The following is a 19,084-nucleotide window of genomic DNA, read 5'->3' on the forward strand; positions in this document are numbered from 1 at the left end:
GATCACTAAGAGATTTCTCAAATGGAATAAAACAGTAATTTCCAAAGAAAGATAAAACAAACAAAAGGATTTCCCAAAAATATTCTGCTAATTTTATAATTACATTTTGATGATAATTATAATAAATATACCAACTGGTATGGAAATATGATTAATAAAATCTGCCTTTTTAATTCTTTAAAGTAAACGTGGGGAACTCAAAGTAAATATATGATGAAGAACGTATGCTCTCCGGTGAGCACATGTCAAAATAGTCATATAGGCAACTAACATTGTACAAAAAATTTTGACTTTTCCTGTTGCCCCCTGTCCCTACTGGGAGTGATTCGCCCTCTGTTTTTTCAGGTGACCATTGTCACCAGATGGAGAAACAGAGGGAAGTCTAAAAATTGTTGAAGTTGTCACCAGATCAAGAAAGGGGGGGGGGGGGCACTTCAATGGGAACACCTGTTTCTATGACAACTCTGTGAAATGGGAATTCCATTCACTTTGGATAGAACTACAGGAGGCTTTGAAATAATATTTTACATAGAATATTTCTGTGCCATGCAAATCTGCCAAGGAAAACTGTGTTGTTCAATGCCAGGGCTTATTTTTGCTAATTAGTAATACTTCCCACTCCACCTACTCATTCTTATAGTTTTTTTTTTTTAAATCCTTGAAGGTAACTTTTTTATTTGCCTATATCCACCATGGTGCCACCCTCCAAAGCTATGAGTGGAGACCCATGATCCATTGATGCTGACCGGTCTGGTTTCTACCCCTAGCATGATGTCATGATGCTGACTCTTTAGGGCAGCATGCCAATGTAAAGTGCCCATGATACCCAAGAAGGGACACTGTCATTGAGAAAAGAAACTTTCCACACTACACACCGGACAACAACAGCTTGTCAGACCCAGCTTGTTAGGTGACTGGAGTTTTTTTTTTAAATAAAAACTACAGATTAAATAAAGAGGTGATTGGGAAGGGGTAGGATTGTTTGGGGGAAGGGGATGGAGATCAGCTTTAAATACACAAGGTGGGCATTACTTAAACTTCCTACTTTGGAGACAAAATACTTGGCATTCATAAACTTGGGTTAAAATGGAATTACAGGTTATATATAACTAAGGTTAAAACAGCTTCCATCTCCTATTCTTACTAACCTGTAAAAGGAAGATGCTTATATTTATTTATTCTCATGGTGTTCTGGTCCCATCACATGATTGGCTGCCAGTGGCCAAGTTCAGGATAGAGGAGAGACAGCAGATAACAGATATCCCATAGTAAGCCTATGGGTGACATCACCATTCAGGCATTCCAGCTACTGCTGGCACTCTTTCCTCTCTCCTGAAGCCAGCTGCTGGGGAGATCAGGTGCCCAGATCAAAGCACTCTAAGAATAGGTAAGTACATGTGTTTTTCTTCTACATGGTAATTAAAATAGGAAATAGAATGGGGTTGGGAGCCATTTTAAGCTTAGTTTGATGTAGCCTGGAATTCCACTTTAACAAAGACTAAGTGAAAGAAGCAGCAGACTGCATGGTACTACTTTACTAATTTAGCAATATACATAATTTGATAAAAAGTTTTTAAGTGTTTAGAATGCCAGTAAATAGCTGATTAAAGTTTCAGCTAGGACAACATTTGCTTTTCTCATGATTGATATATATATAGACAGCTACATAACACAGTGATCAATTTTTAAAGATAGCACTTTAAATTGATGAATAATCTGTAACATTTACGTTGGTGTGTGTCTTAGGTCACAAAAGCTTTCAATAATATAAACCAATTTGAGGATCCAAAACTAAAGACACAGCCTATTTGAGACATTCATCTATAAGAAAATGAAAAACATCACCAGTAAACCTACAGTATGTAGCAATGCCCAAATCATTTATTCGTAACCCCAAAGTGAAAATTTTCTGGGCCACTGAAGACCCCTTTCTTAGGCAGCAGTGACAGGTAACCACAGAACACAAAAAAATAAATATTTATCCCAGGCCCACCAATCACACACCTCCTTGCTGTAAGACCGAAAAAAAAAGAAATTAACATCTAGTATCAATGAGCTATTATATAACAAGCCATCTAATAAACATAGTATCATAGATATACATATAACTACTCTAATGTACCTTACATTGCCACTCTATATGTAACCGGATCATTTTACAAAGCAAATGGGTGCAAGATTTGTCTTGTATTGCCATCATCATGGCAACCCACTCACAATGCCTGGATTGAAAAGAAAACTGCTCCCAGACTGGAAGTTCGTCAAAAACCAAGTCTCACCAAGACTCCAGTGCGCTTACTAATACATTGGCTCACACATCCACAATTCCTAATGGAGTGAGCAGGAAACCAAAAAGAAAAAGGGCAGAAGCAAAAAAGAGAAAATGGATATAGCAGACATAACAACTAGGAAGCCACCAAAAGTAGCGAGAACACAAAACAGAAAACAAATGCATGGTAAAGGCACAAATAAACAGAAAAGTAACATAATATTATAAAAACAATGCTATATAACAAAATGTAAAGAAAAAAGGACCATAACAGAGAAAAATAAAAGAGAAACAAAGGCATATATATATTGAAGGGCCACTCCTGCAACTACCAGTGAAAAAAACGTGAACATAAAAAGTAAAAAAAACAACAAAAATAATAGGAAAAATTCCTTAAATATACTGTATATTTATATAATATTGAGAGCCAAAAAACAAATAAATACCTTAAAAAAGGCACAGTTTAATGAAAATGGAGTAACAGAATTTAGGGTATGAATCCACAAAGACTCTCTCTTTAACAGCAATTGTTCCCAATCTGCTCTGATGGGTATAGGCACATGTTCTAGAACTGTTCCCCTCAACTAATCAACTTGATGTGGTCATCACTAAATGTGTAGAAACAGGCATAGTCATTTCAAGATTTTTGCCACAACAAAGAGATCTAATAGCTAGCTTATCACTACAATTTATAAAAAAAACATTGTTTGAATATACCAACCATCTTACCAATGTAAACTACAAAGCATGGACGTATAAAGATATAAATCCTGTTATCAGTGGTGCAAGTCAGGTATCCCCAAATTCTATGCGGATTACTTTTATGTAGGTGACAAAACATTTCCCTCATAATGACAGAATTGCAAAGATCAGCTTGCATTAGGGATGAGCAAATTGTTTTATTGTTCCTGTATAAAGGAGCAGTGATTGCTCAACCCAAAGAATATTCAAAAGGTTCAAAGTCATCATCTTTTTGACACAATCTGATGCTTGATAATAGGTCTGCACAAACAAAAATCTGTTGTCACTAGTTTCATTTTTCTGTTGCTCTATCCAGGGCACAAGTGCTCTATCCAGGGCACAACCGAGAACATCCCCAGGATAATCATGTTATCTAAATTTTCTGAACATATTATCAATCTTAACTTCACAATCATGTTTGTCAGAACAAATTTGCATAACCAGTAAGAACTGAGAGACCAGAAGACCCTAAACATTAAACACTATCAAATTGTAGCAAGGTATTGTGATCAATAGGTTTAGTAAATAAAGAGGTTTTGTACTTGCTGTTAGAGATAAAGATGTCCACCTACATAGATATAATTTTTAATCTGGGGTATTCTAAGATGAATATTACATCTGGAAATAAAAAAGAAATCATGAAGATGTCATCAATATATCTGCTCTGCCACTTTATAAACTTCTTAAAATGGTTCAGGAGGGTAAACTAGCTGTTTCTCTAAATATACCTTAAATAGAATAACAAAAGACTGGACAGCAGAGCTGCCCACTACTGTTCCACAAATGAGTTTAAAGTCCCCATTTTCAAAAGAGAAAGAGTTGATGGTAAGAACCAGCTCAAGGCCCTCCAGCAGGTAACCTGCTGGCAGTGCCCAAGAGCAAAAAATGCTCAACAGCCCCAAGACCAATGAAATAAGAAACAAAGGTGTACAATAAAGATACATTCATAGCGGCCATAAAGGTGTTACATCAGGGTTCTTGGTTCCATACAGAATCTGTAAATAGTCACCAGTATCACAAATGAATGCAGGAAGATCACAGACAAGGGGCTGTAAATTAAAATCAAGCTATTTGGCCAATGGTTGAGTTGCAGAGTCTGAGCCTGTCTCAGTGGGCCAGTATTTATGAGGATTAACCCCTTTATGAATTTTGAGTAATTATAGATAGCAGGCCATTTAGGGGATTTCACATATAACAATTTTGTAACATCTTCAGAGATCCTTGCACTTGCGATACAATTTTATTTTAAGATCACAATTTACTCAGAGTTTCTCCCATTGGATTAATATACATTCTTGATAGTGTCACCTGCTAGTCTTTTTTTATTGAGTTTTTAAATATTTTACTTGATCTGCTAACATATTTAGCAGTCATGTCTAATGCTCAGTATAGTCCAACACCACGAGTGTCCCACCCTTAGCGGCAGGCTTCTTTGCTCAAATTAGAACGATACTGCAAATGACTACCCTAGTGTCTCAAAACATTTGTATAAAGCTTTAGAAGCTCCAATATTGCCCACAGGGGTACAAAGTTCTTCTTAATGCAAAATTGGTTGGTTGTAGTATTCTATTTCAACATAATCCTAGACTCAGAGAAAAACTGGCAAATGTTCAGTCTTCTTTTGGACTAAAAAAAAGAAGTGTCAAGTTTAAAAGTGTTCAGTCTGGCAGTAGAGCAAAATGATAAACCCTTACTTAAAAGATTGGCTTCATAAGCACACGGAATTTGACATGTTGACTACTTTCATGCTTCTCTTCAAGTTTTTCTTACTATCCCCCAATTGTCATTTGTATTGTCAGCTATATGAAAAGGGGCTTTCCAGCTAATTTTTTTGTGAGCTGATAGTGGCAAAAGTATGACCCCATTTTACTGTCAACTGATGGATCCTCAATGTATCTGTCTTTGTTTGATGAGTACTGATGTCCTAATGAATCCGGTGTATTCCTTGTCTTATATATAAGGTATATCATCTTCTATTAAATGAACTGGTCAGCTATGGGTATACTTTCCTGTCTCGATAAACCGGACAGTCTATTTTGAATTTGTCGCGCTTGATTTGTTTCTCCAAGACAGAAAACAGTCAAATTCTATCCTTGTTAAATTTCTTTTTCAAGAGCATTCTCAAGAGCAGTGAACTTAATTACTTGACACAATTGCACTTTCACCTCTTCAGTTAAAAGTAACATAAAATTAAACAAGTTTGATGGCTATCTCACACTATCTTCCACAATATTGTTTTCTTTTTCTCCCAATAGTCAGCTCATTCTTAATTCAAAACCCTCTTGAAAATTTTCCCTGATAACAATACTTCCAAATATCTGTCTATGCATCTCTACAACGCTTATTCCATAGTGTCTTAAAGCGGAGTTCCACCTGAAAAGAAAAAAAATAAAAGTCAGCAGCTGCAAAAACTGCAGCTGCTGACTTTTAAAATACAGACAATTACCTTTCCCTCAGTCCAGCGGTGTCCTCACCACGGCTGGTTTCACCGGCCGTCTTCTCTACCTGGCGCCGGGATCTTCAGTGTTGGCACCTGGCTGTGACAGCTTGGGGCTTCACAGCAGGGAACCCACTGCGCATGTGCAAGAAGCGCTGCATATTGTGAATGGCCCCTTAGTCTACTGGGACCTGTCATGTGTCCTAGAAGACTACGGGGGGGAGAACAACTTCTGCTTCTGATCGCCTAGGTGATCACAGCAGAAGTGGGAGCAGGTATCTGTCAAATTTGGGTTCCTGCTCCCCCCCCCACTGATCCCCAAAGGTGCAAATCCTTAAAGGGGAGCGGGAGACAAAGGCTTGAAGCGGAACTTCCCCTTTTAAGTAGAGCTCTGCTTTAAGTTCCCTTAATAGGTCAAAAAATGTACCAGCATCAAAGGCTTTGTTAGGGTCAGCGTACAACAGCTTAACTTCTTTTGCAGTATAAAAAAACATTTTTCCTTGCAGTGTAACAATATCATTGGAAGCTGTTATTCCATATGCATTGTGTATCTAGCGTAACAGACTGAGCTAAGAGCCTTGTATTAAGAAAGTTTTTAAAAACACAGTAGTGCAGTCATTGCTGGGATTCAATACTGAAAGTGCTAGATAATGGAAAGTACTTAACCTCCCTAGCGGTCTGATTATGTCCATATTTCTGTGCTCAAAGCGGTACACTTTTTTGCATGGAGATATGTATTTTTTTTATTGTAGGCCTGTAATTTTTAGGAATAACTCACTGAAATCTGTCCGAACAAGAGTCTAGTAAACATCCCGGGTATGATAAAATTTGAAACACGAAATCATAAAATATAATTTGATAAATAATCCTAAAAAATAATAATATAATAATAATAAATCTAATTCAATAATATAATCAAACCAAAAATACTGAAATTTTAAATAGAGAGCCAAGTTTGCACATCACTGAGCAAAGTCGCAAAATCGTTTTCAGTGTCTGATGACGAATTTGCCCACAAATCATTATCAATCAGTTCTGCAAGTAGTTCTGATTTACTATCGCTGTTCTCTAGCTGGTCTAAAACCTTTTGACCTAAAGGGACGCTTTTTGGACGTTTCTCAGTTTCCAAGCAGAAAGAACAGTAAAAATGCAGGCAGGGCACAGGACAAAGCACTCGGGACAAAATGTATGTGAAATGGTTTGATACGGTATACTATGTGATTTTAGTGTATTTAGTGACTGTCACTTTTTGTCATTTTCAAATTTCCTGCCGTTCCATCCCCCATACGTCCCGACGCTCGCAGAGGACGGAACCCAAATGACAGATGCCAGCATCCACCGGAGGACATTACAGGGGACACTGCAGGAGGGACATCATGGGAGCGCAGGACAAGGTAAGTGAAGAACAGATCCCGGAGCAGCGCTGCATGGTAAGCCCGAGTGTAGCTCGGGGTTACCGCTTGTGGTACTGAAACTTTACCCCGAGCTACATTCGGGAATACCACCAGGGAGGCTATAGTAGAGCTATAGGCAAAACTTTTTTTTTCATTTTGGATGGAGCAAGGGAGGGTTATAACCCGTCAGATTTTTTTCCACCTCCACTCTATCCAAAAAAAAAAAAAGTTTTGTCATTTGTTATACTTTAAGTACATTGATGGATGGTGCTGTCACTCAAATAGTTCAAAATGTCCCCAGCACACTGATGTAGCAATCCAGATGAAGTGTCGTAACTGTGTGATGCCACATAAATGTCTGTTTTTGTACGGCTACAAGGGTGTGCTTGTGATATTTTGAATTTTGGAATATTTGATTGGCAGCGCTATTCGTCAGCTCCTATAAGCCCCCTCCATTATCTAAGGTTTATGGCTGTAAGAAGTGCACCAGATTCCTCTCATTTTTGGAATGTTTCTATAAGAAGCCTAGGATATAGTTAGCTCTTAGTATGTGAAAAAAAAGTATCTGTATCTTGTCTTCAACTAGATCATGTGAGGAGTCATGGTTCCTCTTCATCCTCTCTAGGCAATAAGCAGTTCTCAAAGCTGCACAAAACATTGGGGCATGTAAGCACCTTCCTATTCTTGATTCCATGGGCCTTCGGGGATGCGTCTTCTCTGTCTTACTCCATCACTGATCGACAAAATTCTCCCACTTCTTGTAAGGCCAGGTACAATGAAAGTGGAAGAAACAATTTTGGTGATCATCAATGGAGGGGGACAGTGCTGGATCGTAAAGAGGATGAGAAATGCTTTACAAAGTTTTTTTTGTTCAGGAGGGAATGTTATTAGACTTAAAAAAAAATAAATAAATAAAAATTCGAGCCTTAAGGTAGATTGCTATTTCCAAGCATGCATTTGCAGTTTAGTGACTGATTTTTTTTTTTTGCATACCAATGCTACTTAATTTCAATTTTACAGTTCCTTATGACAAAAAGTCAAGAAAAGAAGAGCGAATATGTTTAGTACTCAGAGTACTGATGAATTCGATCTAAAATGCCATCAATCTTATTTTCATGTAAATGCAATAACATGTAGCATATGATTTAAGCCACACAACTATCACAGGATGTCACCTGAGTCAGAGATGACTTCCATACAGGTTTATGACAAGGGGCTCATTCAGACGTAGTGTTGGCAATAAGTTGTGTGGAATCTTGCTGATGTCTGACAAATGATGTTCCCTCTATTACCAATCTGAATTTGAGTTCACCCACTGTAAACACATCTTATTTATATGCAAATAGTTCCATGCAGGGAAATTTGTACACGTCCTTGGTTGTTAACAGTATTTTCTATGCAAACATATCATAAAATATTACCTTTTATACATCATAAAAGTCTATTGACTGAAATAGCAAAAATAAGTATAAACACAATTATGCTGTTTTTAAGAGTTTTAGATGCTTCATTGCTTCTCAGTGACATGACCCACCTTCCATATTTCATATTATTAAAACTAGTGATTTCATCTGTTTTATAAATCTCTTCCATATTCTAGATGTTTCACAACAATAAAATAAACAAATCAAAATTAGGTAAGGCCACATTTTGGCAGGACAGGCGGTGCAGACGTTAATGCTTTTACCCTTTATTATTCAAATATCACTAGGTATACCATCCCCCTTCTGTGTCTGGGAAGTTTCCACCAGGTGCCCCAGTTTCCTCTTACAGGACAACCAGTATCTGAGCTGATTGTTCCATAAAGTTTATGGATGCTTGTGAGACTGCATAGTTGCCAACATTAAAAAAAAAAAATGAAGGGCCACCTTCTTTCACTGTGGCTCCAGAAGGCCATTGTAGGCAGAAAATGTACCTTAATTAGGGATAGGGCATTCATTTAAAATGGGCATGGGTTTACAAGCGGCATATTGTTAACCTAATGCAATTCTCTAATAAAATATAAGAAAGCTGTAGTTATAGGGCTAAACAAACACAATAGTAGACTAGGACAATAAAACACTAGTAGTAAAAGTAAGCATATAAACCCTGATCCCAAGGTTTTAAAAGAAGACTGCAGACAATAATTACATAAACAATCATTTTGCATTTTAAAGAAAATAAGGTGAAAAAAAAATCACAGCTGCATAACAATTAAGTAATGAAGTTGTCATGTGTAATATAATATGTCCACTAAATATACAGTGTGTACTGATGTAGCTAGCATAGTTGACACCCGGTTGGATTATACTGCTTAAGCAGTATAGTATCAGGTTAGGGCAGTATAGTGTCAGGCTAGGGCTGTATAGTTACAGGCTAGGTATAGGGGCAGGCTTGGGCAGTATAATGTCAGGCTAGGGCTGTAAAGGGGCAGGCTAGGGCTGTATAGTTAGAGGCTAGGGCTGTGTAGTGAGAGGATAGGACAGTACATTGACATGCTAGGACAGTAAAGTGGCAGGCTAGGGCAGTATAGTGGCAGGCTGGGGCTGCACAGTGGCTGGCTAAGGCAATATCGGGCATTATACGGGCAGGCTAGGGCTGCACAGGGTCAGGCTAGGGCAGTATAGGGGCAGGTTAAAACTGTATAAGGGTGGGCTGGGGCTGTATAGGAACAGGTTATATCAGTATAGTGTAAGGTTAGAATAGTATAGTGGCAGGCTAGGGCAGTATAGTGGCAGGCTAGGCCAGTATAGTGACAGGCTAGGGCTGTATAGTAGCAGGCTGGGGCAATATAGAAGCAGGATAGTGCTTTATAGTGGAAGGCTAGGGCAGTATAGAAGCAGGCTAGAGCTTTATAATGGCAGGCTTGGGAAGTGCAAATCAGCAGCTGCAGTAGCCTGTGCAGTGTGAAAGGTATTGAGCAGATCCCGCTGCCAGAACTAACTTACTCCATGCGGTGTTGCCGAAACATTAGATGTGGACTGTGGAAACAAAAAAACACCCTTCTCAGAAGTGTGTCATATACAACAAAGGCGCGGTGTGTATAGGGGTCAGAAAGGAGGCAGTTTCCTTTTCCATCATGAAGGTGGTTGATAGTGCTGGGCACGTTTCCTACTAGGTCCAGCACTGTGACTGGCCGGTATTTTTAAAACAAAATAATCATTCCCGCCAACGACTATACTGCACCAACCCTCCTGCCATGTTATCATGGAGGAACACAAAGATCTCAATATCCTGCCCTTAAAAGTGGTATTGAGCAGATCCCACCACCAGAACTAACTTACCTCCGCGTGGCACGCAGGCTCCAACCTAATATCAGCAGTATAGCAGTTTTGGGCTGCGGTACCACCGGGTTAAGATTTTATATCCCAGTTCTTGAAATGAATTGCATATAGATGATTTAAAGTAGAGGGTCAAAATCTTTCTGCGCTCTGCCTGGGTCCAGCATAGTTGGAGGTAATTTTTACATTTATCTAGATACCTAAGGAGGGGGGGGGGTGGCTGCAAAGATTTTATGAGTAACAGTTTGTAAGATAGGGAAAGGGCATGTCTAGATATCTCTTCAACCTGGCACTCCTTTTCATAGGTAGTCAACAGTCTCATAAAAGAAGAGGCTGCTGACAAGGAACGCAGGAAGTGAGAGAGTTGAAGATTTGAAAATAACCCAGGTTGAAGAAGTATTGGTCCAGACATATTTGAGTGGCAGCAAGCCATTTGGAGTCTCTTGATAAAATGGGTGGCAGAATACATTTCCTGGTGGCGTAGAGACAGAAAAACTGGTCCAGACATTCCCAGGGCAAAGTTTGGGTTGCCCGAAACTGGATAGTAAGGGGTAGGAGCTGGGGAGATACTATAAATGCAGAAGGCCTTACAGCAAATCCACCAGGTGGCCATTACAGTGAGATGTTGAATCACTGTGGGCAAGGAAAGTGTGGGACTCCAAGGAAGAACAGCCAAAGGCAAAGACAATACTGCTTGTTCCATGGTGACCCATTGTTTCACCTTGAAGTTCCTACACCAGTCTAATACTCTGGTTAGATGAGTTGCTATTTGATAAAGGTGGGCATTGGGAAGAGCCATCTCACTGCCTTTTTTAATCCAGAAAAGGCTGAGCCACTGTACAGCAACTGCATGCATTTCAGGTAGTTGCAGAGTGGTTGCGATGCTCCCAATGTAAGTGAGTAGTGTATTTAATTTTTGCCATGGCCTGTGTACAGACTTGAGCGGCTGCATGTCCTTGTTTAGGCGGTTAGTCAGGGGGTCGTAAAAGGATGGCTCACCCACTTGCCTCTACTTTCTCCTGGTCACCCATATGAACAAGTCCTTAGATGAGAAAAGTGCCCAATGATGCTAGGTTAGTTCATGCATAATAAATGGTGGTTAATTCTAGTAATAATAAAAGGTCCCAACCTGTACAGGAACAAAAATAAATTAAAAAACTCTGCTTCTATACGTAAGGGTTACAAAATAAATTTACTCAACACATAAAGAAAAAGATTATGTACATCAGCTTCCCAAAGCAAATGGCCAGACTCAACAGAGCCACTAAAAAGTAATGTAGACATAATGAAATAAGATCTGGTTCATGTATACATACAACTTACCTGGTAGACACCAAATTACTTTTAAAAACCTCAGCATTTTGTCTTCTTGAGATGATGTGCGACACATCTGTACAGACTTTGTTAAGGAGAACATTTTGTGACTTTCATTCTACCAATTCACTCGGGATTTATAGCTGGCGCCCAGTTGGCCTCCGAATCGAAGGATTATATAATTGCTGCCAACCATTCATTCAATATGAGTAATGTGTGAATAAAAATAGTAGTGAGGTATAAATAGGGAAAGAACTGTTTTTTATTACCAAATATCATTTTCAAAAATGAAATCAATGTTGCTGCATGGAGTTAGCCTTTTCAACAAAATGCCACCTGTGATGTTTAGCTTATACACTGAGACTGATGCAATAGGGGTTTTTATTTGTCGTATGTAGGCCATAAAGTAGAGAACCACTCAAAATGCTTTCTTTGTAATCAAACAATCTGTAACGGAAAGACAAATTCGAAATGCAGTACAACATGTTCTTTATCAAGAGAAAGGAGAAATAATGTAGATCATTTTTTAATGCATCTCTACTTATCTACCTCAGTGATCCCCAACTTAGTCACTTATGAACCACTTGCAGCTCTTAGCTGCTTATAAACCTACATATGGTTGCCCGTCAGCAGGTGTACAATACTTATTCATAAAAACCAGTTACATTAAGTAGTTCTCATATGCAAAAGCCAACAGAAGCTTTAATTATATAATTTAATGTTAATGTTTTTCGGCCATACACTCAAGCACTCAAGGCCATGACAGTAGGGTGCTCTGCGAGCATTCAGAAATCTCTCTGGTACTTGGGGAACCACAGTTTCCAAATGTCCCTTATTGGAGGAACTGTCCCTGTTTTGGAATTGAATCAGTCTTTCCTCTCCAGTTCTCTCTTAACTAAAATCTGGTGTATAGGTAAAACATGCAATTTGTTTCCCCAACCTCTAAATAATTGCTTTAATTATTGTCAGAATTCAGACTTGAACCTGGGGCCTCTGCGATGTCTGGTTGTGACTCTTCTTGTTGTGCCACCTAAGATGCTTGTGAGCTCCATCCTGATTCCTTGGGCAACCTTACTTTGCATCTTGTTTCTGGTTTACCTTGAACTCTTTGCTCCTCTCATGAGCTTCCTATTTAAGCCATGTCTCTGAAAATCCTGTTTGCCAGGTTATTGTGCTCTCTCCAGTCAATATCTTGCTCCTTTGCATACCTGCTACTGTCCTTATCTTCGCTTGTTATGGACCCTTGGCTTGTTCTTCAACTATGCTTCTACCTGATCCCATCTAGCTACTACTGGTTACTGGTTGGCTTGTTCATCGACTACACTTCTGCATGTTCCCTATCTGCTTCATCCACTACCTGACCCCCACTTGCTCTCTTCCTGCTGGGGCAATCCAGAGTTCCATGACCTGGAAGCACGTAGCAAAACCCTCTCATTAATCAGGAGCTCTGGCAAAGACTGGCTAGGGCTTAGACCTCACACCTCAGGTGAGCCTGTGTTACCTGCTAGGGAGATCTGTTTTTGTATTCATCCAGCTGACTACTACATGAACATTTCTACTGCTACAGCCACTGGTCTCCATGATTGATCCCAGACCCTGACAGAACAATCTGGCCACAAACATGGAGGCCGCGTTAGCAATTGCTGTGGCACCTTTTAGGCAGCAGATTGCAGAGCTGCAAGAGTTTAGTGTTACTTACATGAAAAGATTTTCAGAGCTGCAAATTACAGTAAAAGGGCTACAAGAGGACATCATTGATCTGCTCAGAGACAATTGCGGGACTTACATTCCCTGGATACTGCTTCTGTAGATGCTAACACACGTATGCCTCTACCACTCAAGCTCAGTGAAGGCTGTCATCATTACAGAGGTTTCCTTAAAGAAGAACTCTGTAATAGACAAACAAATCATCCTATAGCACGCCTCCCTACACAAAACAGTTAATACATTAGTGAAATTCATTACCATTGAAGAGAAAAGTCTGAAAAACTGAATTTTTTAGGAAGTCTTCATTGTAATACAAAAGAGAACAGCATCTGCTCGGCCAAGGAGGAGGTGTAACAACAGGGATTATATCATTATATCATATTCTCTCCTCTCTCTACAGTAAAAGGAAACTACAGTTCCCATCAACCTCTGGGAACGGCACTGAATGTGGGCGCGTACACTAGGCCTGTGCATGTTGAATGTGTACTTGCCTACTTCAACATAAATCACGCCCCCCCATTTTCCAGCCACACAGCTCAGTACCACACAGCAGGACAGTTAGGTGACAATCTTATGAATGTTTAGCATTGAACCTCTGACAATGTTTTTATAGCTGTTCCTGTGCCAGGGTTCCTCCAGTGGGGGTCACAGAGACAGGGAGTGAGCAGAAGTCTCCTTCCAGATGGGTCACATAAACAGGAAGTGTCCCTCCAGTGAGGTCACAGGGTCAGGAAGAGAGGGGAAGTTTCCCTCCAATGGGGTCACAGAAACAGCAAGACTGTCTCCAGTGGGGTTGTAGGATCAGGAAGTCTCCCTCCAGTGGGGTATCAGGGTCAGGAAGTGAGGAGAAAACTCCCTCAAGTGGTGTCACAGAAAGAGGAAGTCTCCTCCAGTGGTGCCACAGGGACAAGAAGTGAGGGGATGTCTCTTTCCAGTTGGGTCACAGTAAAGTAATTCTCCCTCCAGTGGGATCATAGGGTCAGAAAGTCAGGGGAAGTCTCCATCCAATGGGGGTCACATGGTCAGGAAGTGAGGGGAAGTCTCCCTCCAGTGGTGTCACAGAAACAGGAAGTCTCCCTCCAGTGGTGTCACAGGGACAGAAAGTAAGGGGAAGTCTCCCTCCATTGGGGTCACAGAAACACGAAGTCTCCCCCCAGTGGGGTCATAGTGTCAGAAAGTGAGGGGAAGACTCCCTTCAGTGGTGTCACAGGGACAGGAAGTGAGGGGAAAGTCTCTGTCCAGTGGAGTCACTAAAGACGGTTCTAGGTACCAGCAGTTGTAGTGACTAAACATGGTTTAGCATGGGTTGGCATGTAAGGTGGCACGGTATAAATTAGCAGGGTCAGCTTCATTACAGTAGCTGTTCTATGCTATATCACTTTTACATTTTAAAGCAGTTCTTCTCAACATTTTACCCCATAGGAAAAGTAATTTTCAGGTTTCCGGGTAACCCTTACTAAAACCAATACATTGAGAGTCAGTGGGAAAAATGTCCACCTGACAGTGGTGGTCAGTAGGAACAATGTCTCTCTTATGTCGCTGGTTAGTAGAAGGAATGCCCTTCTTATGTTGGTAGTAAGTGGGAAGAATGCCTCTCTAACGTCAGTGGTGAGTGGGAAGAATGTCCCCCCTACACTGGTGGTCAGTGGGAAGAATGTCCTTGTTCCACCATTACTACACCCTCCCTGCACACATGTTCCACCACTGTACCTCCCTATGCACATGTTCCACTACTGTAACCCCTCTGCACACGTTCCATCCCTGTATCCCCTCTGCAGACATGTTCCATCCTTGTATCCCTCAGCACACATGTTCCATTGCTGTACTATTTCTGCACACATGTTCCATCGCTGTGCTCTCTCTGCACACATGATCCATCCCTGTACTCTCTGCACATATGTTCCATCGCGGTACTCTTTCTGCACACATTCCATTGCCCTATTGCTGCCAGGGAGGAAGCTGAGCCTGTGGCTAACAGTTAACCCCTCAATTGCCAGACAGGTTAATCAGAGGGTTCTTTTAGTAGTACAATGTAAAGGTGTCTGGTAACTAAGGGGTTACCTGTTACCCAAAGGCTTAGCTCCCACCCCAGCAACTATGGGGTTAAATCTGTGTAGCAGCTTAGCTCCCTTCCCTGTTCTCCTCTGCTTATACAGAGTGGCCATAAAATTCCTTATCTCCCCCTGTGTGTCCCAGGATGGGCACAGGTAATAGTGATGCCCGATGTCTGTCTCCTTGCTGGGCTGTCACAGTACCTTCTGTTCCCAGGGGATGTGCCAAGACCAGTGGCTGGGGCAATGCAAAGCATAGCAACCACCGGAAGACACAGGGAATTAACCCCATGATTTAAAAAATGTACAGTCAATCAGAAGACGGACTACATATTCTAGGAAAGTAGAAAAACAGCAATTAAACTATGCAAAGAAGTTTTTGCCCAGAGCTCTGCTTTAACCAATGTCACATATACTTTCAGATGCAACCTGCTGCATTCATGTCTGAGAGGAAAAAGGTGCTGTTTATAATCAACCTCCTGACTGAGGAAACCTTAGCATGGGGCTCCCTTAATGTGCAGCAAGACAATGCTATCTAGTATGATATCAATTTTTTTGTGATTGCTATGGATCAAGTTTTCAATATTGAAGCAAGGTTGCACAGTTTTTTGGCAGGGTGGGAGCTCCATTATGGAGTACACCACTGAAGACCAACGTTGGATTTCAGATACTACTTGGAATCCAAAGTCAGTTCCGTCGAGGACAAGTAAAAGTTGAGCACCCCAGACTAGACTCCTGATGATCTCGAGGCCTTTATTAAATGATGTATGCAAACAAATCAGAGACAGAGTTATAGAGGGATGTGTCGGTTCACTCAGAAGGGTCTGAAAAGGTGCTCCAGATCCAAATACTCCTGAACCTTTGCAGGTGGATGCTATCAAAAGACACATTTGCAATAAGAATACAATTACCCCAAACTGGCGTTTTTTTAGCTTTTTTTGAGCCAATTTTTTTCTGTGGTAAAAACGCTGCTAAACACTAATGCATGAATGCTAAAAACTGTGGAAAAACTCGCATTTTTAACGTGACTTTAAACATCTAACGCTACTGGCGTGCTTAAAACACTCAGTGTGCGTGAGGCCTAAAACTCTTAGGAAGGCTCATGGGAGCCAGAAAAGATCTCACTGCAGGAATCACAAAACATGAAAGAAACTCAATAGGTAGCTTACCCCTCCAGTCTTTATCACAAAGAGAAATATCACTTTTGGGAGCCTTGATCAACTTCTTTCATCATTACAATCTACTTTGGCCAAAATAAAACTTGGAAGTAAACTAATAAACATGTTGTGAACATGGTAGTACACTGAAAACAGTCTGACAATTAGCTTGGTGTAAGTGATATCTGCATGCTGCACCATTTTCCCATTTATTAAAATTGACTAAAACAATACAGTTTTGTGTCAAACACCAAAAAGCAGCTATAGTGTATGTGTAATACAACCATCCCAACTTCAAGTTAAATGGATCCAGATAACAAATGCAAACAGACGCCTTCCATATCATTTCTCAATCCCAAACAGATTCACTGTCTAAATCATTGCCTGTGCCAGTTACACTTCACACTGTACAGTTCAGTTTTACTGCTGTCTGTGTATGCTACAAAGCTGTCTCATAGAAAAATCAGTTCAAGTCCAAAGGCAATATCCTGTAATTGTATAAATGAATGGTGCCATATGTGATTGGTTGCATATTTAAAAACAGATTGTAATGTTACAGCCATAAAGCTGTTAAGGAAGCGTTCGAACTCTCTGCAACATTTTAACGCAATGTGAGACAAGAAAAAATAAATCACAATAAAATTCTCCTAGTGAGAACCAAACTCACAATGCCAGGGGAAAATTACCCAATTTTTGTAATTTATTTCAAAAATACCAACAGCAACTTTTATCAAAATGTTGACTTGATTCACTAACCAATAAATCGTGTTATATGCTTTAACAATCTTTACTTTCAGGTTTTATTGGCTCTCATTGCTGAAAACCATTGCTATGGAAAATGATTGCTGATGGCAAAAACTGAACCATATATAAATTTGTAAAGATTTACATTTCTGCAGGTTTTACAGAAATTACATGCAAGCCTATAGTTTTACGAACATTTCTGATGCTAGGGCAGATTGGATGCTTGCCATTGCTAAGGATCTGGGTTCCACCACTGACACTATAGCCACTCTGTCTGTATGTATTCCTCATGTTTCTTTAGGTTTCCTTCAGAGGCTGGTGATAATGGTTCCATCATCCTGCCCATCATCTTTTCTTGGGAGTTGAAACGGAGCACCCAAGCCAAGGTGCTGACAATCTTACATTGCACATACTGTTCTAAATGTGCCACTAAGCACCAATAATAATAAAGTATATCTAGAACCAACAGGTTTTTTTTATTTTTGGATTTAGTAAGGAAATGTCAATTTACTGTCTTTTCTTTACCCTCTGAGTCTCATTGAAGTGATTTCCTTTGATGTCTACCAATATGATAGCCCAAAGTGGGACACTAATTATACCACACAGGAGATCATACTGTATACTGTATAACCATAGACAGACCAAGAGATATAAAATTTTATAATCTTCTGTTGCAGATAGAAAGTTAAAGAAATTCTGTAAAAAAAACTTTCACGTGCATGTACAATAAAAGGTTGTAATATTTTATTTCTCTTAATGTGTCTATGGCTATATATGATCTCCTAGAAGGCATACTTAGAATCCCATTTTGGGCTATCATATTGATATACTGATATTATTAAGACTGTATTTGTTAATTCCACCAGTTTATGAGGCTGAATCAATTTTCCTTGACTTCCTGTACAGTAGATACAGTAGAAATGAGAAAAAACTCTCTTCTTGGGAGTTGAACAAGCACCCTAGCCAAGATGCTGACAATCAACATGGTACAAACTGTGCTAAATCTGCTACTAAGCACCAAGAGAAATAAAGTCAATTTTTAAAAAATGTTTGTATAGTAAGGAACGGTAAATCTTCTGTCTTTCCCTTACCCTCTGCATCTCATTGAAGTGATTTTCCTTGACTTCTATCAATATGATTAAATAAAATAAAATATTACAATATTTTATTGCATAGACAAAGTTAAAAAAAAACTGTAAAAACTATTTAACTTTGCAGTATACAGTATGATCTCATAGGAGGCATAATTAGAGTCCCACTTTGGGCTATTGTATTGGTATTTGTATGTTCTGAGGTGAAGCCCCAGGATTTTATTATGGTTGTATCTTAATTCCACCAATATTTGAGGTTGAATCTATTTCCCTTGACTTCTTGTCTTGTATATATAGAAGAAAATAAGAGATAATCTCTCTAAAGTGAGATAGTTGTCTGATAGTTGTCACCTGATTGTTAGATTTCATCTTTATTCTTGTTTAAGTAACAACTTAAAATTTGGATATTCTCTTATTTTCAGTTGAGGACACAAAGGTAAATAGGACAAACAGAAAGGAAGAATTTCATCCATGGGGACAAAGCCAGAAATAAAAACCAAACAAGGGATCTGACTCTGACTCTCAACTACTCTAATAAATTAAACAGTTAATCCTTAGATACACTTTACCTTTTTGTGTATAATGGTTGTAGCACCTAAGGACTTAAAAAACTGTTAAGTAAGCAATACAACTTACAAGGATATTGAGATTCCCCTTCAACATGCCTATCAGAATTCAACGTGATCACTACTATCGTGACTTTGATAAAAAAAACATTTAAAAATCATATCCATTAAGTTGCCAACTGATATAAAACACTGAAGGCTGTGTTTCGCTATCCCCTTGTAAATTGACCATAAGAGGCTGGACGTACAGTCTTGGAGTCATGCTGGAAAAGTAACCAGGAACCAGAATCATAGGCTGACTTTACCAAGAATAGCATGGATGATATGGATAGGTAATGAAATATAACACAATA

At 39.6% G+C, this 19,084-nt stretch overlaps 1 protein-coding gene across 1 annotated transcript in view; it reads right to left on the minus strand.

Annotated features, from left to right (window-relative positions):
• Positions 1 to 19,084, minus strand: part of CAMKMT (calmodulin-lysine N-methyltransferase) — a 553,001-nt gene that overhangs the window by 104,395 nt on the left and 429,522 nt on the right. The window contains exon 7 of the mRNA XM_089653930.1: positions 11,425 to 11,491. Within this exon, the coding sequence (XP_089510056.1) occupies positions 11,425 to 11,491 (67 nt within the window). The remainder of the gene's footprint in view (positions 1 to 11,424; positions 11,492 to 19,084) is intronic.

The sequence above is a fragment of the Staurois parvus genome, unplaced genomic scaffold (assembly GCF_062004578.1).
Source record: "Staurois parvus isolate SC_StPar_1 unplaced genomic scaffold, SC_StPar_1.0 ptg000727l, whole genome shotgun sequence".
Taxonomy (NCBI): domain Eukaryota; kingdom Metazoa; phylum Chordata; class Amphibia; order Anura; family Ranidae; genus Staurois; species Staurois parvus.